The 25553-nt window shown below is 40.1% G+C and overlaps 2 protein-coding genes across 3 annotated transcripts; one reads left to right on the top strand and one right to left on the bottom strand.

Annotated features, from left to right (window-relative positions):
• Window positions 1-284: 284 nt before the first annotated feature.
• EMB2745 (Tetratricopeptide repeat (TPR)-like superfamily protein) lies at window positions 285-6979 on the bottom strand. The gene is made up of 3 exons (XM_083067047.1): window positions 4314-6979; window positions 2233-2469; window positions 285-1090 (listed from the first exon to the last, which is right to left on the bottom strand). The coding sequence occupies exon 1, from the start codon at window positions 6859-6861 to the stop codon at window positions 4498-4500; it is 2364 nt and encodes a 787-aa protein (XP_082923173.1). The 5' UTR covers window positions 6862-6979; the 3' UTR covers window positions 285-1090; window positions 2233-2469; window positions 4314-4497.
• LOC114915232 (uncharacterized) lies at window positions 6752-25274 on the top strand. 2 transcript variants are annotated; one of them, XM_029269632.2, is made up of 2 exons: window positions 6752-6890; window positions 8202-13846. In XM_029269632.2, the coding sequence occupies exon 2, from the start codon at window positions 8351-8353 to the stop codon at window positions 11702-11704; it is 3354 nt and encodes a 1117-aa protein (XP_029125465.2). In that variant the 5' UTR covers window positions 6752-6890; window positions 8202-8350; the 3' UTR covers window positions 11705-13846. The 2 variants fall into 2 exon arrangements, 1 of the variants encoding a protein (XP_029125465.2); XR_014430771.1 differs by lacking the exon at window positions 8202-13846 and adding an exon at window positions 19882-25274 and having other exon boundaries at window positions 6756-6890.
• The last annotated feature ends 279 nt before the right edge of the window (window positions 25275-25553 follow it).

Here is a 25553-nt window from a genome sequence, read left to right as displayed (position 1 = left end):
TTGAGACTAATAGAGATTTCACAATAGTCCAAAAAACCTAAAACTCTATCTATTTTTATCACGAATTATACCTCCAAACCCACAATAATTTTAATGTTAGAGATTAATTAGTGTATTGCTCAACCAACCCAATAATTTCCCAACTTATAACTCTTCACATTAAAAACAAAAAAGGGAAACAAAAGAAAGACTTTGAAACAAAACAAATACCAGTCAAATTATTATTTAGTTGAATTTATTCTCCAGTTATTGACTATAGCTAGTAAAGTGAAAGACCATAAAAATTTCTTACCCATGTGATATGAGATTCTTTTCATCCAGTTGATACATTGTTGAAATAAATAGATAGTTAAATATATGACTAATGATAAAAATAAAAATAAAAATAAAACCCATGTCTAGCATTGATGAACAGTCCACAATTTGCCTTTGGTTAATTCATCAATCATCATAAATTAGATGGGCTCAGCCCAAATTCAAGATGATAACAGACTCAAATTTGATATGGAGCAACCCTGAAGTATCCAAAAATCTACATGAACTCACAACTTCTCCAGTGCAGTATTAAAAAAATTATCTTAAGATCTTCACACTCTAAATGTCCGATCCCAAGTGTAAAGGGTGTATGTTAAGATCTCGCATTGACTACTGACACGGTCAAATTAGTGTTTATCAAGACTTGGACAATTCTCACCTCATGAATTAGCTTTAGGGATTGACTTACACTAAGCCCAAATTCAAGTAGAGTCTTCACTTTAGCTCTGTCCCAAAAAGAAATAAATAACAATGTCCACTTCATCTCCAGATTCAAGATTTGACGTTAATCCCTGCTATTTTTCATCTTTGAGGGAAGATATTTTGCCACGCTAGTAGGTCTGAATGGTAGATTTTTATGTATCAAGGCACGAAGATCACATTCAGAAGCCAGGTTGACGAGAAGATGAATGAATAATATGACTTGCAACCAATATTTGGGACTTAAAACAATACTGAAGATTCTTCTCCTTTGAAGGTCAGCCAATTAGGATACTGTCACCGAGGAAAGAACAGTCACAGCCTCCATATAAGCATGGCTATCATTAGTCCATCCCTGTTCAATGAAAATTTAGAAACAAGGCATGCATTTAACTATCCAGACTGAAAGAACATTTTCCATTTTATCTTGTAACATTCAATTTCACAATTAAATTCAGTTATAATATATATATATATGGAACTCCAAAATTTCGAAGAAATATACAGGGAGGGAGACAAATGAGCATGACATTTCAATATCAGTGCAATGTACCAGATGTCAATCATTAGGCCAGTGAAACACATGGAAAGTAGAAAAAAGAAAGGTGGACAAAATTGCAAATTCAATTTTCTATATAATTGTTGGTTTGGTTAATGAAAATTAGTAGCACAAGGGGACTTGTTGATCAAAGAGTTGTTTCAAGATCTTCCAGTAATTGGTGTTAAATCTTTGATCAAGATAAAGTGCAAGAAAGGCTGCCATGGAGATTTAGTCCAAATTATAATCAAATGATATGAAGAACAAATAATGAAGTTGAAAAGAAAACAAGGTTGTAATTGAAGGATAAAACATGAAGAAGGTTATCTTAAGGATTTTTTGGGACAAATATCGAAAGAAAAGAGAGAGAGAGGGAGAGATTTGAGTAATGAAGATTATGAAATCAAATGCCAAGCAAGAATAAGATCGTAAAAATAGCACTTTGGAAGATCAAAGATATGTTATCTTAAGAAGTGCCAAAACAGTTTGCACATTTTTAAAGTATCGCCAAATGTCTGTATTTCAGATATTATGTTACTAGCATTTTATATAAAGTCTATAAATAGGGAATTGGAAATTAAGATACGACAGGAGAACAACTATGGAACCAAAACATGTAACAATTTCATAACACCCACACATCCATAAGGGAGACTATGAGTTCAATCGAGATTCATCAAGTGAATGTACTCCATTACTTTTACTAATAAATTCACATTCATTTGTTTGTATATACTGTCCCTTCCAGAATTAAATTTCATTTCTGAATTCTTTTGCACTAAGTATAAAGCATAAACCTATCTGATTGAAATCCCTTTGAGGAAGAATTTGCCTTCCCGGATTGTTAACAAGGGATAAGAGATGTATGTTTATCTTTTGTTATTAAATGTGTCATATATAAGAATAAGAAATATATAATCAATGACAAACTTCACTTGTATTTGCAAGGAAACTTTTACCTCCAAGGTTTTGATTGATTTCATTGAAACTGGCTCTGACAATGGTCGTTTTACCAATTAATCTCATGCCCAAGAATCCTACCATAAGAACTTCATTCGATTTACCACTTAACAATTGAATTATATCTAGCACGTGAGATTTCACTACTACTGGGTGATCTGCAACAATAAGTAGTGTCGTTGTCTAGTCTTGTGGTAACAGGTTTAAGAATATCACCAATCAACTAGATTTCGGTTCTGGCAAAAGAAAATAAATTACAAATCAGATTCAAAAAAATCATTTACTAAATCATTCTTACCATTAACAGCACAGTCTAAACAAAAGGGAAGATGTAGCTGAAGTCAACCATTAAATTATTAATACTAAAAAAAGGTATGAAAACTTTGAATTGACCAATCTTGGCTGGTACTTTTTAAGCAAGTTATGGCTGCTATATTTAAATAAGGAGCTAAACTTATTTTGTTTCAATTACTTAAATTTTAATCTCTACCATGATGATCCAACTATTCAGGATACATGTAGACAATGATGACAAGATTCATCAGATGTAAACTAAAATAACTAATCCCTAAACTTCTGCAATCAAGCTCAGCAAGGCCACTCAAAACTTCTTCAAACTAAATTTTGAATCTTCAAAATACAGATAAAAGTTGGAGAACCAAAAGCCTTGAAATTAAAACTCAAGCTTGTTTGCATCACAGCATGGAGAACTCATCACCCACATGACTCATAAGTGAGATAGAAAAAAATCACCATGAAAATGATTCATGCCGTGTCTGGTATGAATCTAAGCCATTTAATCGCTCTATGACTGATGGTTAGAAAGATATGCCCAAATGAAAGTAAACACATGACAAATTTGAGCCACTAAAAAAGCCCGAAAACAGCAAAAAAGAAGCACGTGCTAGAATAGGGTCAAGTAGAAACCCAAAAATGATGAATCCAAAGAAGAAAATTTAAATCACATTATGGAAGCCGAAATACAAAACCCCTTGCCCAAATCAATAAAGAAGTCTGAACGGTTCTCAGGTTGATTTGCCATGGCATAGCCAACCAAAATGCGATTAGTCATCTCCAGGGAGGTGACTCCAGGGATAGGTATCCATTTTAAAAGAACTCAAACAGAAAAGTGGAAGTGTTTACTGATGCAGACTAGGCCGGTTAACAAACTGCATATTCAGAAATGGATCTGGAAGCAGTGCTGAGTCAAAAGTCAGGGATATGTCTCAGGGAGTTTGGCAGCAAATAATGCTCAAGGAACTTGGGATTTCATCAAACTACATTATGAAGGACATATGTAACAACAAATCTACAAAAAATATAGCTAACAACTCGTTTCACCATTATAGAACCAAATGTGGAGATAGTTTATGACTAATTAGATAAATGCAACCATTTTATTTGAAACTTTATTTGAGGAAATTAAATAAGTTTTAGAAAAATATTTCTGAATGCCAACTCTATTCTCAAAATTTTGAAACTTATGTCAGCTCACTCAACTGGTAAGATAAAATTGTCAATAGAAAATAAGGTTTTATATTCATATCCTATTGGTAGTCTTTCATTATGAAACCATCTGAGATACTAGTAAAGCCTCACTTAGGCTTACAATATCCATTAACATTGGAAGGGAACAAATTCTCCTTCCCTGAACCTTTTATGATCAAATATGCAACATGCTAAAATGCATTGTGTATACATTTTATAGATGCTTCAACATTATTCATTGATCATGTCAATTATCCTACAACCTGCCTAAATGTTTTTATACTACAACTTAATTGGAAACTTCCTGTAGCTCTCGATTTATTCCCATTCTTATTACCAAATAATAATAATAGCCAAGGCTGTCAAATCTGAATTCAAATCATGAATTGGAGATGAAAGGGAATAATGAGTTATTTTGACAATATTTGGTGAGAAGCAAGTAACTGATTTTTGGTGTAATAAAATTAAGGCATGTATAGAAAGTAAATTAAAAAAGGAAAAAATATAATAAATTACAGGAAACACCTCACAATTCACAAGTAAATTTTGTATTAGGAATTCATAGAGAATACGTATAGAGAAGATGATTTACCTGGCCAAGGTGGGTCTAAGATAACTGTAGAAGTGCAGAAAAAAAAAATGATAAATTACTTTCCCAGCTAGAGGGAATTTCATTTCCACATTGCAAGTCTCCAAGCCAATCATGATAGGCGTCAGCTAGAAGGATCAGTTCAAATTTCAACATTACACCGTTCAACACAGAAAAACAAAAGACATTAGGTACTTGCTGGAGCATAAGAATACATTCCACCATCAGGTAGTAGGCCATCCTTGGCCATTTCAGTTAGCACATTCAAAACACCATCCATGTTACCTTCTTTAAAGTTAACCTCAACAAGTACTTTAGCTACCTCGGCATCATTGAGCTTACAGCTCCTCAATACATTTTGCAATACCCGACTCAGCTCATCATCCAACCCATCCCTAGCTAGTGCTTTAATAAGAGCAATCACAGTCACAGTATGAGAAACAAAACCACAACGCTCCAACTCCGTATACAGATTATATGCCTTGTGAACGTTTCCACTTCTACAATGTCCATGTATTAATAAATTATAAATTGCTGCATTAGGCTTATGATTCCTCTGAAGCATTGTCTTAAAAACTCGATCTGCTTCATTCATCAAACCCTTCATGCAAAATCCTTTGACAAGGCCCACGACGCTCTTAAATTCATTATTACTGCAGTTTTCTATCAGCGTATTGTATGTTACACCATTCGGCACAGACTCCTCGTAAAACAACTTCAGAAGAAGCCTCTTTGCTTCTTTTGTCCTAGCTTTCTTATTAAGTCCATTAATAAGCACACTATAGGTAACATCATCAGGCAAAAAACCCCTCAGCATCATTTCATCATGCAAACAAAGAGCCTTACTCAACTCACCCTCAACGCAATAAGCGTTTATCAAACTAGTATAAGTAACCTCATCAGGTGCGAGACCCCTGCGCACCATCTCTTCAAACAGCTCGAAAGCCTCCACCAATTTGTGCTGCACACAAAGACCTTGTAAGAGCGACGAATACATAACCGCGTCAGGCAAGACACCCTTGGCAACCATCTCCTCCTTCATCTGAAACGCTCTCTCCATCTCCCGCTCTTGGCAAAACCCAGCTATAACAGTGCTATAACTAACAACATCAGGAGACAACCCCCTCTCAACCATTCCCCTCAAAATCCCCACAGCCTCCTCAACCCTCCCCAAGAAGCAATACCCATGGACAAGCGCGTTGTAAGTCACAACCGAAGGCGAAAACCCACAAACAATCATCTCACTCAAGACCTTATAAGCCTCATTCAACAACCCTTGCTGGCAAAAGCCAACAATCAAAGTAGTATAAGTCCTCTCATTTGGCCTCAGTCCCCTACTACGCATCTGATGAAAAATCTCGATAGCACGACTCATGTTCCCAGCCTTACACATAGAATTGATCAAAGTGGTATAAGTAACAACATTGGGAGACAAACCCTTCCCAGCCATCTCCGAAAGCAGCAAAAAACCCTGGTGGAAATTCCCCTCTCTGCAAAACCCATTAACAAGAGTATTATAAGTGACCTCATCAGGAACCAACCCTTTTGCATTCATCTCCTCAACCACTTCCCTAGCCTCACCCACTCTACATTGGTTACACAATCCATTAATCACCGAATTGTAGGAAATCAAATTAGCCTCTAATCCCTTCGCAGCCATCACTCTCAACAACGCCATCGCCTCCTTCACCTTCTTCTTCTTGCAACTCGCGTCGATTAGCGTGTTGTACGTAACCACAGTGGGCGAAACCCCTTCCCTCTCCATCTCGCGCAGAAACCCTAACCCTCTTTCCAAGTCTCCTCTCGCCACGACGCCGCGAATCATGACGTTGTAAGTGTACACATTCGGCGACGCGCCGTTTCGGATCATTTCGCGGAACAGTCGCTCCGCGTCGCGGAGCGGCGCGGCGGCGCGGCGGAGGAGCGCGTCGAGGACGGCGTTGTAGGAGAGGACGGCGGGAGTGAGGCCGTGGCGGCGCGCGAGGCGGAGGACGGTGAGGGCCTTGTCGGGGAGGTCGAGGCGGGAGAGGGATTTAACGACGAGGTCGAACGCGGCGGAGGTGGGGCTGCTGCAGAGGCGGTGGGTGTCGTGGAGGAGGCGGAAGAGGACGACGCCGGTGGGGTCGGGGAGGGTGGCGGCGAGGGTGGCGACGAGGGAGTGGGCGGTGCTGTAGAGCTTGAAGGCGGAGAGGATGTGGAGGGCGAGGCAGTTGCAATGCGGCGTGAGGAAATGGGTATGGGCATGGGGTTGGGCCTGGGCCTGGGCCCAGGTGAGGAAGTTGAGGAGGGTGCGTTGGTCGGATTGGGAGTTGAGGAGAACGTAGGAGGCTGCTTGGGGAGTGAAGTGAGAAGAGAGGGATGCGAGTCTTTGAGGATGGCGTTTGAGGTACGCTATTGCTTTCTTCGCCGTGAGAGCGTCGTTATTGGTTGTTGAAACCCAACGCTGATTCTGAGTTCTCGGGAAAATCACCATCGTCCTGGTTTTTGTAAGTAGCGAGTGATTCAAGAAGGTCACTGTCACTGGTAGGTACCAAAGGCATCGTCCAAACATTGCAACCGCCGAAGCCACGAACCTCAAAGGTATCCTCTACCCTCACACAACTCTTGTTTTGTTTCCACGAAACGTTTAAGAATTTCAGACGCTGCCACCCCACCGTCAGCATACGGTGAACCAGGAAACAAATCTGCACTATAGACGCTACAGTAGAAAAAAATTATTTTAATTATTTAATTAATTTTTATTTAAAAATACATAAATATTATTTTGATGTGTTAATAGGATTTAATTTTGAAATTGTAAAGTAATAGATAAATTTTGTAATCGGTATAGTAAATGAATTTTATAATTGACAAGTGAAAATTGTCCGAAAAAAAAAGTCATGACCTAAAGAAATAGATAGCTCCTTCTAAGAGAGTTTTCATTTATACGACCTAGTTTATAACTAAACAATAAACATACACCCTGCCATTTGACTTTCAAAGTTGATGTCACAATCTTAGTAGAACTTGGCAAACAATCTTACAAGTGAGTTTACTTTCATAAATCCAACAACAACGAGAGACTTAGGGTTGAGCTTGACTTAGTAGACAAAGATAGAGATGGCAAGAGTTCAATAAGAAGCTTATAAGTAAGGTAGCTCAAGAATATAATTTTAAATTGAAGACAAGGTGGTATTAGAAAGGTGATCTCGTTTAGTGAGTAACTGAAGAATGTCAATCACCTCAATTCTATTTTAGTTAAGTATATGCAATAAAGTAATGTACTCATTTTCTTTATTAGTCTTTCTTCCCACAAAATAACAAGAGTTTTGGTTAAAAAGGTTTTAACGAGACATCATAAGAAAAATGTATCTTACTGATGACTTGATGAATAAAATTTCTCTATTTCTTCCTTTAGTTATCTATTATGCATACTGTACCGGGAACCGAACACCCCTTCGGTCAATGCACAACTTGAAAGGGTATTTGGTTACAAGTTAGGAACTTATCATCAGCATACTGAGGAACCGAATACCCCTTCGGCCAATACACAACCCGAAAGGGTATTCCTCCACAAGGTTGAACAGTCGCCCAATCACCAAGTTTGAAGGCCAAGTACTAGTTCAGCTAATGCATAACCTAAAAGGGTATTCGGCCATAATATAAGCCGAATACCCATCATTATTGAAGTTACATTACGCTAATTTTGGTTAGATAACAGAGTACCACATCAACCCAAATTAAAGGATAAACTCAATTTATTAATTTCTTAATCAAAAAGGCCCATCAGGCCCAAACAAGTCACTATAAATACAATATTGATGGGACAGAAAGGTAGGTACGATTATTTAATACTGTAGCATTCATTGCTCTATACCGAATACTGACTTGAGCGTCGGAGTGCCTTTGCAGGTACCCTCCCCCACCCTGAGGATAGTATCCGGTCGGCACCGAAGACTTGCGAGATCAAGAAGGAATTGCAAGAGGAGTGTTCCCGAGCAGGAACATTTTGGCGCCCACCGTGGGGCCGAAACCAGAACGATTCTCGACCCTAAAGCAAGATGGTAACGACAAGGAGTCAGCAAGAAAACGTATCCAACTACCCATTCGGGATGCCCCGCGATACCACTAGACGACAAACTAATCAGAACGAAGAAGGAATGGAGGAATCCTACGTAGATCGATCTCAACAACCCAACCCATCATCGGCCATCGAGCAATTTAAGGCCGAAATGATGGAATTGAAGAGGCTCCGAGAAAAGGACGCTCGCGAATTGTCATTACTAAGAAAGGAGAACGCAGAGCTCAGGAGCGACAACCGATCCTGGCATCCATCCCACGGCACCATGAATACTCTATCAACAAGACATCAGGGGGAGTCTTCGGGGTGGTACAAGGAGACAAAGGCCCCTCGGCCGCCTGGTGGTGTGACGACGACCACTCTGGATCAACAACGAAGGCAAGGGAAGACGCCTTTCACTCCAGACATAGCCGGGGCCCGACTGCCCGACAATTGGAAGAACTTGGCTTTAGAGAAGTATGACGGAACGGCCGACCCAGAAGAACATCTTGATGCTTTCGTCACTCAGGTCAGTTTGTACACTGACGACGATGCCATTATGTGTAAAGTTTTCCCTACCTCATTGAAAGGACCGGCACTTAATTGGTTCATGAGACTCCCATCCGAATCGGTAGACTCATTCACAACCTTATCTTCCCGGTTCGTGATACAGTTTGCCACGAGCCGTCCCCATCAACTTACCTCAATCGCATTAGTCAACATTCGCCAAGAAAAGAAGGAACCCCTGAGAACCTTCATGGAAAGGTTCGGAAGAATGACGCTTTCTATTCGAGACCTAGACCCGGCTGTGGCAATGCATCACCTGACCACGGCACTAAGGCCCGGGCCTTTCGTCAATAGTTTATGTAAGAAGCCGCCCCGGGACCTGGATGACCTGAGACAAAGAGCCACCAAGTATATGCAGATGGAAGAGTTGGCCGAGTTCAGAAATCAGAACCGGCCCGACCTCTCCATTGGGAAGAAAGAAGCGGAAAAGGAGCACCTTCCAAGGTCTCGCCCTCGAGACGTGCCTGAGAGGGAGAGGAATAATAGGGGACCTAGATACGCACAATACACGCCGCTTAACACAAGCAGAGACAAGGTGTTGGAGCAGGCCTTGGCCACAGAAGTCCTCACAGTCCCCCGTCGTGCTATGACTCCGCCTCACGCGGACAAAACCAAAACATGCCAATTTCACAGAAATAGAGGACACACCACCGAGGAATGTACAGCCCTCCGAGATCGCATTGAGGATCTTGTTAAGTCGGGCCACCTTCAAAACTTCACCCAATCCTCAGGTAAAAGGAGATATGATAGCTACCATAATAAGAGGGAGTCCGGAAGGGGGAACCGTGAAAGAGCACCTTCGAGGTATAGATCACGGGAAAGAAGCAAGTCTCGAGAAAGAAATGATCAGCAACAAAACCGGAATCAACCCAGAAGGGTGATAAACACAATAGCTGGGGGATTCGCTGGAGGCGGAGGCACATTCTCGGCACGAAAGAGACACCTAAGAGCAATCAGATCGGTCAACGCAGTAACACGGGTAGGGACGATCCACATGCCACCAATTACCTTCACCAACAAGGACTTCCAGGGTGTCGATCCGGTGCAAGACGATCCCATGGTCATCAGTGTAGAAATCAACAATTGTATAGTGAAGAAGACGTTGGTGGATCAGGGAAGTTCAACCGACATCTTGTATTGGAAAACTTTCGAGCAGCTGGGTATACCCGAGCGCGAATTGACACCTTACAACGAGCCCTTGGTTGGATTTTCTGGCGAAAGAGTGGACACCCGGGGAACGATAGACCTATACACCTACTTCGGGGAGGAACAACAAAAACGAAGAATTCGAGTACGATACGTGGTGGTGCATGCTAATACCTCGTACAACATCCTATTGGGCCGACCCTCCTTAAACAAGCTCCGAGCTATTGTCTCCACTCCTCACTTAGCTATGAAGTTCCCCTCTGAAGAAGGAACGGTTATCACTCTGCACGCCGACCAAAAGACAGCCCGCGAATGTTACTTCACCAGCCTAAAGGTACAACCAACTCCGAAGCCAAGGCGAGATGTCAATGTCATCGGCAATGTCTGCCAACAAAGGCCGATGGTAGACCTAGAACTTGACCTGAGAATTGAAGGCGAACACAGGGTCAAACCAATAGAAACAACAATCCCGTTTCAGCTAGGGAGAAATGAAGAACAGGTGACTTACTTGAGTTCCCAACTATCAGAAGGCGAGGCAAGAAGCATCAAGCAAATCCTCATGAAGTACTCGGATCTCTTTGCTTGGACGGCGGCCGACATGCCAGGCATCGACCCAAGTTTTCACTGTCACCGGCTCTCAGTGTGCCGGGATGCTAAGCCCATCGCCCAAAAGAAAAGAAAGATGGGAGGAGAAAGGGCCCAAGCGGTAAAGGAGGAGACAACCAAACTACTCCAGGCGGGATTCATTAGGGAGGTCAAATACTCCACGTGGTTAGCCAATGTAGTAATGGTCAAGAAGTCCAATGGCAAGTGGCGGATGTGTACAGACTACACAGATCTAAACAAAGCATGCCCGAAGGATGCTTATCCCTTGCCACACATAGACGCATTGGTCGACGGAGCGGCCGGCCATCAAATGCTGAGTTTCCTCGATGCTTATTCCGGGTACAACCAGATACCCATGTATCAACCCGACGAAGGAAAAACAACGTTCATCACGGACTCTGCAAATTTTTGTTACAAGGTTATGCCGTTCGGATTGAAAAATGCAGGGGCCACCTATCAGCGGCTCATGGACAACATCTTCCGCCAACACATAGGAAAGTGCATGGAAGTATATGTGGATGACATGGTGATCAAGTCAACCTCTACTAATAACCACATTCGGGATCTTGGAAAAATATTCGATGAGGTCAGGCGGCATCACATGCGCTTGAACCCGGCAAAATGTACCTTTGGAGTTGCCGGCGGAAAGTTCTTGGGTTTTATGTTGTCAAGAAAAGGTATAGAAGCTAATCCCGACAAGTGCCAAGCCATTGTCAACATGAGAAGTCCACGAAATGTGAAGGAAGTGCAACGGTTGGCCGGGCGCATAGCCTCACTGGCCAGATTCTTACCATGCATGGCGGACAAATCAAGGCCCATAATGTCCCTATTAAAGAAAACTACCAAGTTCCAATGGACCGAAGAGTGTGAGTCCTCATTCCAAAACTTCAAGACAGTGCTCACCGCATCACCACTGCTAGCAAAACCAGACCCTCAATTAGACATGATCATCTACATTGCGGTGTCTGACAAGGCCATCAGCACAGCTCTGGTACAGGAGCGAACAGAACAAAGGCCAATATACTTCATCAGCTGAGTCTTGCAAGAAGCGGAAATTCGATACCAACATCTCGAGAAAACGGTCCTGGCTCTGGTACACACAGCCCGACGCCTCCATCATTATTTCCAAAGTCACAAAATCGTGGTCAAGACAGATAGCCCAATTGTCAAAGTCCTAAGAAAACCCGAACTCGTAGGACGGATGGTTGCCTGGTCCATTGAGTTGTCACAATTTGACATTCGCTTTGAACCAAGAGGGTCCATCAAAGCACAATGCATGGCCGACTTCATAAATGAATTCTCTCCGGAATTGCCACCCGAACCATGCTTGTGGGCTCTACACGTAGATGGATCATCAAACCGGCAAGGTAGTGGAGCCGGTGTGATATTGGAGGGTCCGGGTAGCATAGTGATTGAACAATCACTCCGATTCAGTTTTAAAGCTTCTAACAACCAAGCCGAGTATGAGGCTCTTTTAGCCAGCTTGCGGTTGGCAAACGACCTAGGCATCAAACGGGTCAAATGTTGGAGTGATTCACAAGTAGTGACAGGACAAGTGAACGACACATTCCAAATCAAAGAGCCAACACTACTTTTGTACTTCCATGCATTCCAAAAATTGAAATCTAATTTTGAAGACGTCCACGTTGAGTACACACCTTGGGAACTCAACGCAAGAGCCGACCAGTTGGCCAAGCTAGCAAGCAGCAAAAAGACTAGCCACTTGCGCAGCATGATACAACAAGAACTACCAAGTCCAAGCATCGGGGGAGCCGAATGCTTACACATCCAGCAAAGAAGCCCTAATTGGATGACCAGCATAGTTAACCATCTCTTGACTGGAGAGCTACCCACCGACCCCCTCGAAGCCAAGAAGATGCGAACCATGGCCGCACGATATACCTTAGTAGCTGGAGAGCTATATAAGAGGAGCATCTCGTCCCCCCTTCTGAAATGTTTAACACCTGAACAAGCACATTATGTCCTCCGAGAAATCCACGAAGGCATATGCGGAACTCACTCAGGAGGGCGAACTCTCGCAGCTAAGGTCATCCGGGCCGGTTACTATTGGCCGACTCTAACGGCTGATTGTACCAAGTTCGTTCAACAGTGCCAACCGTGTCAACAACATGGACCCCTAACGAATCAACCAGCCGAAGATCTACACTTCATCACGACCCCATGGCCCTTCTCGGTATGGGGAATGGATATCTTGGGGCCATCCCCGCCAGCAAAAGGGCAAGTGAAATTCTTGATAGTGGTCGTCGATCACTTCACAAAGTGGATCGAAGCAGAAGCTGTTGTCGTCATCTCAGCAAACAATGTGCAAAAGTTCTTCTGGAAAAATGTCATCACCCGGTTCGGAGTACCTCATGCTCTCATCACAGACAACGACCTCCAATTCACGGACCGTCGTTTCAATGAATTTCTTGATGGACTTCATATCAAACACAGGACGACGTCGGTAGAGCACCCTCAGTCCAACGGTCAAGCTGAAGCAGCAAACAAGGTCATCCTAAGAGAGCTAAAGAGACGGCTCGGACAAGCCAAGGGACAGTGGCCCGATCACCTGCCCGAAATCTTGTGGGCATACAGATGCACCCCGCAAAGCTCCACTAAGGAAACACCCTTTCGGCTAACCTATGGCACGGACGCCATGATACCAGTCGAGATTGGAGAACCATCACTGAGGCAGCAACAATTCAGCGAGGAAACCAATGCCGAAGCACTTAGCGTGGAGCTTGATTTGCTTGAAGAAGCGAGAGATCGGGCACTCATAAACATGGAAGCATGTAGAACAAGAACATCCTGAAAACACAGAACCAAAGTCCGACCCCGAGAGTTTCACCAAGGCGACCTTGTCTGGAGAGCCGCTGGAGAAGCTAGAAAGGACAGGCTTCATGGCAAGTTAGCCGCCAATTGGGACGGACCGTTTCGAGTGCGACACAATCTTAATAATGGAGCTTACAAACTTGAAGAGCTCAATGGGAAGATCGTTCCTCGAACTTGGAATGTCACACACTTGAAGCACTACTTTAGTTAGCAAACATTATGTAATTGTTTCGGTGCACTCTTTTCCTTTTCCCAGGTTTTTTCCTCATAAAAATGTGAAGAGGTTTTTCTGAGAAAAGGTTTTTAACGAGGCACCCCATCAATGAAACAAACCCTTTTGAAGAAATACCTTACATTTTCTCTCGAGTTATTCTTAATAGACTGAACAACTTTGAACCCTCCCGAGTATTCACTCGGCCAAGGATGATCAAATTTAAACCCTCCCGAATACTCACTCGGCCAAGGATGATCAAATTTGAACCCTCCCGAGTACTCACTCGGCCAAGGATGATCAAAATTGAACCCTCCCGAGTACTCACTCGGCCAAGGATGATCAAATTTAAACCCTCACAAGTACTTCTACTCGGTAAAGGATGAACAACTTTGAACCCTCCCGAGTGCTCCTACTCGGTCAAGGATGAACAACTTTGAACCCTCCCGAGTACTCCTACTCGGTCAAGAATGATCCAATTTAAACCCTCCCAAGGTACACTCACTCGGCTAAGGCCAAATACTACAATCTCTCCCAAGTAGAGTACTTCGTCAAGATTAAAGTAAACCCTACCGAGTACCCTCACTCGGCTAAGGACGCATACCGCAAACCCGCCCAAGTTAAGCGTTTGGTCAAAATTGATTACGCAAAGCCTCCCGAGTATCCTCACTCGGTTGAGAATGAATACTACCTTTCCCAAGATAAAACACTTGGTCAAAGAAAATACATTCCAAAGTTCATCACTCGGCTAAAATTAAACCACGAATTACAAGTCATCCTTAACCACACACAAGGCTGACATAGTATACACATCCAGGCAGGATTAAAATACAAAAACTTAGAAAATAAACATGATAGAAACAACCTCGTCATTTACGCAAAATAGAGCGAGCACTACCGGCTCGAGGTACAACCAAGTATGAGACCAACGGGTCACAGTAAACAAAAGTATAACCCCCTAACATACAGCAAAAAATCCCACCCCTATACATCATTCACAAAACAGATGTATTTAAGACCCTAACTAATCAATCATCAGTCACGGTGTGGTCACTCATCGTTCTATCCTCAGCCTAGATGGTAGTGCCGGGGTCTTCAGGTGCTGCAGATCGGGACGGAGCTACCTCATTAGGTTTGGCATCCTCGGGCATCTCGTCATACTCCATATACACCCCTTTGTAGAAATCCTTGTTTACTTCAAAAGTGAAACCTGAAGGGATGCTACAGAAATACTGAGCCTGACGAACGGCATGCTTGAAGCCTGACTCATGCTCATGAATGATCTTGTTCTCACAATCAATCCGAAAACCCTCCATAGACGCATCCATGTCGGCCTTAGCCTTGGCCTCTCGCTCCAAAACCTCCTTCAACTCGATAATCCTCATCTTCTCGGCTTCTTCGGCATCCATATCACGACCCTCCATATCCTCAAAAGCTTCCTTCAGACGTGCCACTTCAGCCTCAAGCTCCAACTTCTCAGTAGATGTCACCTCGTGCGCCTCCACCGAATGTTGCAATGCATCCCTTGTCTCTTCTAGAGACCTCTTCAACTTGTGTGCATCCGCTAGAGGCTCCAAAGCCAACTTCCGAAGAATTGCAGTAGCACGAACCTGAAGTTCACAAACCATTGCCCACTGAGACAAAGGAGTCGTCGACTCAAGCATTCGATGCCCTTGTTCAGAAAGAAGATCTGGCGCTAGCATCTTAGAAGGCCGGACGTCAGGATCAAGGAAGTCACGTGCAATAGAAAGGAAATAACGGACTCCCTTCATTGTCGTAAAAATAGTTTCGACCAACCACTAGATCAATCATCACCTTTAAAAACCCAGCTTTGAAGCCCTTAAAAGAAGAAGCGAATGGCTTCAAAAGAGGTCGATCCAAATGCCTTATTAATGACAACCACTTCACGGTCCTACTGCTAGGGCGCGTGCAGAAAAAGTGTAAAAACAAACCAACACTCGGTTCAATATAGTGATATCTACATAAAACTCGAAAGGCTTGTACTGCCGCCCACCCATTCGGGTGAAGTTGAGTGGGAGCCACGTTCAAGACTCAAAGCACACCCATCTGAAACTCGTCGAATGGAAGTGAGAGGCCAAGGTCTCTAAACAAACATTCATACATGTAAAAGAAGTCACCCTGGCCTTCTCGCTTTGCAAGAAAAACCAAGTCAACCTCACCAACACCCTCTGATCGGCAACGACGAAACATTATAGGGTAAGGGTCAAGATTTTCCCATCTGGCCAATCGACACCTTTTTAACAAACGCTCTACGGCAACCCGCTCGTTAAAACGTGAGTGATAGGCCGCCACCTCCCCATCAACCCATTCATATCCCGGAATCTCACATGGGGGAACTTTTGGCGATAGTCACGCGGATCCATAGTAGCATTGCGAATCTCTGACCCAGAAGTCTCTCCCGAACTATCAGTAGCATCACCACCTAATAGTTGCCGGGAAGAACTAGCAAGCATCTCGACTTCACTAAAATGGGAAGTCTCTCCCGAGCTATCAGCAGCATTACCACCTAATACTTGCCGGGACGAACTAGAAGACATCTCGACTTCACTAAAATGGGTCGAATACCCCGCACTGGACGAAGAACTAGTAAACCAAGAGGACCTTGAGGACCCTTCCGTCTCTTCAACAGTAACCATTTCACAACCCCAAAAGACCCAAATTGAAAAAATATGCACGACGTACCTTGACAAGTATTCGGGAGAGAGCAGCGGGCTATTTCGAAATGCAAACGTGAATTACGAACAAGCATATAAAGACCACCTATAAATAGACACCAATGTCACACAAAGGATACATCGTCAATATAACGGATACGTCCGTAATTTAAGCACGAAACCCAAAGAGATATGCCTATAAGACAAACGATGCAGTTACAATACCAATATACAACCACGGTAACGTCAACATAGTAACATTACCAAAGCAACCGAGTACATAACAGTGTTACGATACCTCCCTCGGTTAAACACCTTTTCAGTCATCCGTACATCCTGAAATTAACACCCTTCGGCCCAATGAAGTGACATCCTTCAAACCTCCCACCTAAAAGGGATGCACTCTTTCGACTACTGCAAAGTCTAACACCTTCACATCACGCACAACAAGTTTCTTTTGCCATAATCGAGGACGAGAAAATTGATTGAACTTGACAAGTACCCTTAGTCATGATGAGAAATCCTTGCGTAAAGCAAACGCACCACGTGAAACCCAATTAAGTATATAATTGGTTATATACTTGCAGGACCCAAATCAAACATGTTCAGGAATAAAGTTGAAATCCCATGCATAATCCAATTGCTATAATTATTACTTGTACGACAGGTATCAATTTATTGGAATAAGCTTCCTCACCCCTTCGGCCAAAACTTTTCAATTGTCAGTTACTAATAAAAGAAGCCGAACACCCTCTTCGGCAATGAAAGTGTTTCCATAGCATGAAGGGCTATTACCTAATATCACCCGATCCAGAGCGTACTCGACCATTGTATAAAGACTAACACCTTTATCAAACCCCTTCGTCATATTTCCTTGGGCTTGGGGGGGATGTGTACCGGGAACCGAACACCCCTTCGGTCAATGCACAACTTGAAAGGGTATTTGGTTACAAGTTAGGAACTTATCATCAGCATACTGAGGAACCGAATACCCCTTCGGCCAATACACAACCCGAAAGGGTATTCCTCCACAAGGTTGAACAGTCGCCCAATCACCAAGTTTGAAGGCCAAGTACTAGTTCAGCTAATGCATAACCTAAAAGGGTATTCAGCCATAATATAAGCCGAATACCCATCATTATTGAAGTTACATTACGCTAATTTTGGTTAGATAACAGAGTACCACATCAACCCAAATTAAAGGATAAACTCAATTTATTAATCTCTTAATCAAAAAGGCCCATCAGGCCCAAACAAGTCACTATAAATACAATATTGATGGGACAGAAAGGTAGGTACGATTATTTAATACTGTAGCATTCATTGCTCTATACCGAATACTGACTTGAGCGTCGGAGTGCCTTTGCAGGTACCCTCCCCCACCCTGAGGATAGTATCCGGTCGGCACCGAAGACTTGCGAGATCAAGAAGGAATTGCAAGAGGAGTGTTCCCGAGCAGGAACACATACACTTGATTGTTTTATTTATTTATCCAAGGCTACATTTTTATTAATTTGAGTCTGAACTTAAATTCATTAAAGGTTGACTCTGACCCTACACTATTATTAAGCTAAGTTTGAGCTTAAATTCTTTGAAGACCAAATGTGTTTTGCAGATTTCTTGGGGAACTAGAGTATGTATTAGTTGCTAATTTTACCTGAATTTCATGCATATTTTTGTTGTAAATTGGCATAAATTCATCCCTTTTTTTTCTTTAAAATTAAATTGTCCAAGATAGCATATTTTGTTGATATATTTATATCTATCATATTTTAATCTAATCCATTGTAATTATATCACTTTTTTTCATTACTTATGTGGTTGTTTTTTTTAGGATAAATAGATAGAAAATGGATAAAGAGAAAAGAATTAAGAGACTTAAGCAAATTTGGAAGAAAGAAGATAAAATTGAAACTACTAAGATATCACTTAAGCCTTGGGTCAAAAGTTTAAGCAAATTTACAAAAATTAAAAAAGATCTCTACCTTAAATTAGCTCAAGTCTTGAGATAAAAGCTCAAGCAATTTTGAGGCAACAACTTCAGTGTTTGCTACCACATGTTAGCTCAATTGAATTAGTCAAGGCTCAAGATAAAACTCTAGGGCTCAAGCAAATTCGTCAAGGCTCAAGCAAATTAAGTTTCTTTACTCTAAAGGACTCATTTTAGCTCAAGAAAATTCACTAAGGCTTATACAAATCTATGGCAGGCAAGTTGCTCTGTTTTGAAATTCACAATATATTTAAGGAAAATTTTGAGTAACCACAATGACTTTATACTCTTTGATCACTTCCAAAGATCTCTCCCACTCCACCACCAAAGATTATCAAAGTTGAAGATCTTGGAGGCGATTTTGACGTTCAGGGATGAAATGAAAACACTCAGACTAGATTCTTCTTCTTCCTCTTCTTTTGTTAGTTGGCATTCGTGAAAATGAGTAGTTAACCTTCTTCCTTCTAGAATTGAATGTAAACTATTATGCTTTACGTGACTTTTGATCTTTATATATATTATGATCTCTTCATTATGTTGTGTTTCAATTCCATTCTTAAAGCATTTACATTTTAATCATTTGTAAGTTGATTTTAGATTTGGAATTCTATTGAAAAATGTTTTCTAAATCTACACTTGAATTGAACTTCCTACCAACCCAAGTTGCTAGGAATAGAGCTTTGATCTGTAGTTAGGGGTGAGAATAGGTCAGACCAGACCAGACTTTGAATATATAGATTGGGCCTGTTTTGCAAAATTAAAATCTAAGTTTGACTTATTATCTATCATAAGTTTTTTTTATAAGTCTGGTCTGGCCTTTTTAAAGTTTGATATATTCTATTAGCCTATTTAAATTATTAATGTTAATTAGGTCAATAAATATAATTTTTAAAAATTAACAAAATTATTTTTAAAATATAGTTTACTCAATATTATTAAAATTTAAATTTTAAAAGAAATATAGGAGAAAAATTGAATCATTTTCTGTTGAAGGGACAATTCATGTGTAGCCATGTATATTGATGTACACTCATGTACAAATTGTAAACTTATAAATCCTATAATGAAAAAAAATAACTGTATAAAAATATTTAAATATTGATAATTTATTTTTGTTTTATAAATTTATTTTTTATTTATATTTTTAATAATATATATCTATATGTATATATTAATTTTTATTATATTATATAAATAAATAAGTTGATCTACTAGACCTAATAGACTTTTCTATAAGCCTAAGTCTAACATTTTTATATAAATAGGCTTTTTTAAAAGTCTAAACTTAGTCTTTTTATTAAATAGGTCAGATTATACCAGACTTTAAAGAGGTCAGGTGTTAAGTCTCAATTTTACCTCTTTTTGGATGAGACTTATTGAACGAATTCCACTCATCCTCTGAACCATTGCAATATAATTGTTCTCTTTTTGGTTCTTTTTGTGTGCAGATATAACTAACCCAAATTTAGCTAACAATACCTTAATACACCTCATTTTTTGTGCAGGTATTGAGCTAGGGACTTGAGGATTGAAGACTCTTAGGATTGGAAACCTAAGAAGCTAAGGAGCAGAGAAGAGGTTCTGCGCCGGGCTCAATATAACCCGCGCTGGGCGTGACAAAAACAGAGTATTTCATCTCTGCCAGTTATATTGCGCCGGGCGCAAAAGGAATTAAGCCGGGCGCAAAAGGAATTAAGCCGGGCGCAAAAGGAATTGCGCCGGGCTTGTGTTGAGACAGAGAGTGCTTGACTTCTCTGGAAGAACTTGCGCCGGGCGCGAAGAATTGTGCGCCGGGCGCGGAACCCTAATCTGATCTCCCAGGCTCGTATTTGAAGCCATTTTCGGGGATCTTTCTCTCCATTCTCACATTGGGCGCCTCCAGGAGCTGCGGAAGGGATTCCCAGGGCTTGGGATCGTCCGTGTGCGGATCTTTCCTTCGGTTCTTCACTTCCTCTTCCATCTCTATTTTGTATTTGCCCTCTTTGTTGAGTGGTTTCACCCTTTTTGTGGGGTTAGATGTAACCAACGTACTCTATTGTAATCTTTACGGTTTTAATGATATATATACATGTTGTTTTATTCTTTGTTGTGTTTGTTTCTATTCTTAATGCTTGCTTTGGATTGATCACCCTTTGCATGATTTAAGGTTCCATAGGTATTGGAAAATAACCTTTGAAACTAGTTCTGAAACATATGCCTAGTGGTGATTGTATCTAGGGATAGAGCTTGACCCATTAGTAGTCTTAAACCCTAGCCCGTAATGCGGGTGTAGATATTGGGTACTCAAGGAATTGATATTCAATATCCGCACCTAGGCTCTTTCTCTAAGGGATTAGGTTTGAGTAAACTTATGGGTTGACTAAGCAATGAATTCAACAAGAGATTAAGGATACATTAGTGTTACGTTTGGTGAAATCTGACCCCCACAACCTCACAATACCACAATACCATTCCTTACCTTTTCCACTCACAAAACAATATTTATTTACAGCTTTCATTCCAATAGTCACAACTTTGCATTCACTGCACAAACTATGAAATTGGAATTATTCTTTAGTCACGAATAGTCAATAAATGCTTATATTACCTTCTAATCCCTGTGGATACGATATTTTTACTACTTGAACGGCCGGTATACTTGCCGTGTTTGAGACCGTTGATAGAATTAAACGAATTTACAAATATTAACAAAAGTGTTTCAACGGAATTCTCAACAAGTTTTTGGCGCCGTTGCCGGGGATTAGAATGGCGATTTAGTATTTATAGCTATTTGTGATTTAATCCTTTATTGTTTTTGTTATTTTTTGTTAGCAATGAATTGATGCAGCTAACTTGTGTACTCTAGTCTTCAGCTTTCTCTTGTATGCAAGGTACTGTTCAAATTAGAATGACCAATCCTTTTGAGCCGTTGTTGAGCAATCATGAGGTTGAACACAGGGCAAAGGGGAACAAGAGCAACAAGAGGAGAAGGAGAATCAGAGCACTTCAAGTTGGTCACCGTCAGGCTCGGGACAATAAACAAGCGCTTCCTGGGAGGCAACCCAGAGATCTGAACTGTGTTTTAGATTTTTGTTGCATGTTGTTCTGTGTTATAAGTGTTGTTTTGTATTATGTGTTGTGTTTTGTATTATATGTTTTGTGGTATATGTTGTTTGTGTTATGTGTTAGTTGTTAGAATCATGTTTGAATGGGTAAATATAGGGTACATTTTGTTTGGAATGTGAGGAATGAGGCAATTCTGTGTCTAGGTGGAAATAAGGCCTGATCCTAATTTAAAATCTGGGCAAATTGACCTTTTAAAGTGACTACGCGCCGGGCATGACTCTTTTGCGCCCGGCCTAGTACTCAATTTTTGGTCTCTGGAACCACCACGCCGGGCGCGTTTAACGCATGCCCGGCGCGATATCAGATTCTGGACCTCGTTGAGTTTTACTGATATGAAGCCCGACGCATCTATTCTGTGCCCGGCGCATCTATTCTGCACCCGGCGCAAAACATTTCTGATACCTTGTATTTAACTATTTTTCATTCATGTTTCTTTGTGTTCTGTTTATGTTGCATTGTCTTAGTCCATTTCCGTGTACATGCATTTTGTGCTTAATTTTGGTCTAAGGATATTCTCCATTGTGTTATAGTTGCTTGGTCATCACTATGTATACATTTTTGTGCTCACCATTCTTTTTCATGCTTATACTCCGCGACCACTCTTGGTTTCTAGGACTTTCAGGCATATACTGGTTGGCCTGGGGACCAGGCTCCTAAGTTTGGGGGAGTGGAGCTGCTGATGCAGACGGAGCCGTTGATGGTGGAGCAGCCCCTAAAGATGATGATGACCAGACCCCATAGAGGGAAGTATAGGGAGCCTACCTTAGTTTACCTTTGTCTATTGCAAATTATTTTTTGTCTTTTAATTTCAGTATTTTAACTGTTTTTATATTTAGTTCTTTTTTGGTGATTACTTTGTTGGTTCTTTTGTGAATAGTCTGCCTTAGCATGGTTTTTGATCTTGTTGATACTTGTTCTGCTTGTGATCGATTCTGGATTATAGTTTGCTTGATGTTTATGGTGTGTGTACCTTAGACATTTTCAAGTCACATTAGATCTTTAGTTCATGACTAGTTGCATACGGGTTTCAATGTTGATCATAGAACTGAGCTGAGTTTGATAATTTGTGGATGCATAGCCGGGTGAGGTTTGAGCCTAAAACACTTATGAGTGAACTACGCTTAAGTTGCATGATAGACTTTGCTTGAGTTTCCCTGGTGGTTTGCTTATGTTGTGCACTTATATGATCAAGGCATTCATACTCCTCTATTTTGTAACCATCTAAGCCAAAAAGCCATCTCCACTCTTCACTTGACCCATACCTTTCTAAACCTAAACACCACACCTTCCACTTGTCCCAAACCATGAAAAATTAACCATAACCCTTGCTTTGGTTAAGAGAGCAAACTGATGACATCAAATAAGTTTGGGGGAGTTGAAGAATGGGGAATTTTGGGAAGAAGAAAGTATGTGGTCAGCCATTACAAAACAAAATTAAAAAAAAAAAAAAAAAAAAAGAGAAAAACAAAGCAAAACAAAAACAAAAATATTAAGATGCAAAAATGTAAATATGCATCTCATAAAGGCTAATGGCTTGGATCAGGTAAAGGGCATGTGCCAAATTGTTGTAATGGGGTATGGAGAGGGACATCATTGTAAAATCTTATTTGCTCTCTTAAGCTATAGCACCTTCAATCCTTGAAAAACCATAAAACTGCTACCGCTTGACCCTGCTTGACCCAGATTGCCCTAATAAAGACCTTGTGATAAGTGTCTGCATTTGTTTTACCACTGGTTTCATTTGGAAACGAAGAGCAAAGTTGAATTATGTGGCGTGAGTAGTAGATTAGAGAGAAACACTCACCCTGATACACTAGTGTGCATAGAGAGAAACATTTTCCTAGTGAGGATGCATACACAGATAGTCATTACTCTTCTCAGCTCTTTGATCTCTTTTGAAACCTTTGTTTGCACCTTGTCATGTTCTATTGCAATAATTGTGATTGGAAATTCATCTGAGGTTCATGCTTGCGAAAAGAAGATACAAGTGAACTAGGATGTAGAAATTGACTCACTTGCATTGCTTGTTATCTGCTAGATTAATTACCTTTTGCTTGAGGACAAGCAAGGTTCTAAATTTGGAGGACAATTCATGTGTAGCCATGTATATTGATGTACACTCATGTACAAATTGTAAACTTATAAATCCTATAATGAAAAAAAATAACTGTATAAAAATATTTAAATATTGATAATTTATTTTTGTTTTATAAATTTATTTTTTATTTATATTTTTAATAATATATATCTATATGTATATATTAATTTTTATTATATTATATAAATAAATAAGTTGATCTACTAGACCTAATAGACTTTTCTATAAGCCTAAGTCTAACATTTTTATATAAATAGGCTTTTTTAAAAGTCTAAACTTAGTCTTTTTATTAAATAGGTCAGATTATACCAGACTTTAAAGAGGTCAGGTCATAGGTCATTATTTAAGGTTTGACCTATTCTTATTCCTATCCCTATTTGTGATTTAAAAATAATTTTTCTTAATGCAAATTTCTTTCTTGAATTTGCAAGAAATTGGTTTTCAATGGAAAAATCTTAGAATCTCTTTATCAAGGGATTGATATTAAGTGAATTTAATCCTAATCAAAATAATGAAGAGTGGTTAACACGTTTATAGGAATTTATCTAAATAAACTTTAATTGAAATAGAAATTGGTTTGCAAACAACAAGAACATAAAGAATTCATCTTTTTTCAACATAAACGAGTTCTAAAAGAAAGTAAAATTGAAAATAGAGAAACTAATAAAATAAGAATTCACATTTGTTCAATATAAAGTAGAGTTCTAAAAAAGTAAAATAAAAATAAAGAAAGTAAAATAATGGCCATTAATGCGTTTTAAAAAATCCAAAGACTAATAAAAATTTCCTAACAATATAAAATAACTAAAATAATCAAAGTGGAAATTTTAAACTATGAACTTTGATATCACATCCTATCAAAACTCAACCCATAAGAAATCACAAGGCTTATGCATCATCGCCAACATCATCATCATGATAATCCTTACCTACAAAACATACATAGAAAACATGAAAATGAGATATGTCTAATCTAGTTATCGGTTTCACATACTGTCGGATAGTCACACACTTGATCATTGTCTAAAGGCTCACATAGAATAGCCTAGGAGAACATGTAGGAATCAATCCATCACAACACTTTACACTACAGGGAGATACATCAGGGTATGTCAAGACAACATGTCGTGCAAGTTTCACCCAGTGCAAACACATAAGCTGAATTAGGGCTTCCAAACCCAAACTCCATTACCCCCAAGGTCATGAATCTCAAGCCACAATAGGGGGTCATTTTGGACAACGTATTCCACAACGTACCCATCACCCAAATATTTTTTATGCTTATTATGAATGTTATACAAGACCCAATGTATGACTCACATATCCCATGTTCATCACAAGTTCACATCATTCACATTTCACAAGGTTCACAATTTATCACACCATGGACAGACACATATGCCCAAACTTTGAACTCTAATAAGTCTCAACTTAAACATCAAATCGCTTGACCATTACATGGTCCACATCTACAACCACATCAACTCGCCATCGTGTATACCTCGATTAGCAAGTTGATATAATTAAGATCAACCATAAAGCACACTTTTGATTCTTCGTTTAATTATTATCACCTCTCTATCAATTTCATGAATCATAATCCTAAGACAAACACCATTAATGTATCTCAAGAAAATTCATTATAGAACCATTCATTGCTATTACAATACAAGGATCGTACACTAAGTTAACTATCATCAAATTATCTTAATCTCACAATTGTAACTCGTCTCATCATTTTTTAATACTTTAAACATAATTAGTAGAAGATTGATACCTATTTAAATATAAGGGTCAATATTAAATTTAAAAGTTTAAGGGTCATTACATAGAGAGTGTCATTATGTCAAATGAATAATATAATGACACATATGGTTACCCAATAATTAATAACCCTTATATTTGTAAATTTATTATATATATATATATATATATATATGTGTGTGTGTGTGTGTGTAGTAATCTATTAAAATA

This window comes from Cajanus cajan, chromosome 11 (assembly GCF_000230855.2).
Source record: "Cajanus cajan strain Asha chromosome 11, NIPB_CcT2T_4, whole genome shotgun sequence".
NCBI lineage: Eukaryota > Viridiplantae > Streptophyta > Magnoliopsida > Fabales > Fabaceae > Cajanus > Cajanus cajan.
Note: the sequence above shows the minus strand (reverse complement) of the source record. Positions and strands in the feature narration are given on the sequence as shown.

What these genes read in the sequence shown, in the direction of transcription:
- EMB2745 (XM_083067047.1), bottom strand. Translation starts at nt 6,861, where the DNA reads ATGTTTGGACGATGCCTTTGGTACCTACCAGTGACAGTGACCTTCTTG.
- LOC114915232 (XM_029269632.2), top strand. Translation starts at nt 8,351, where the DNA reads ATGGTAACGACAAGGAGTCAGCAAGAAAACGTATCCAACTACCCATTC.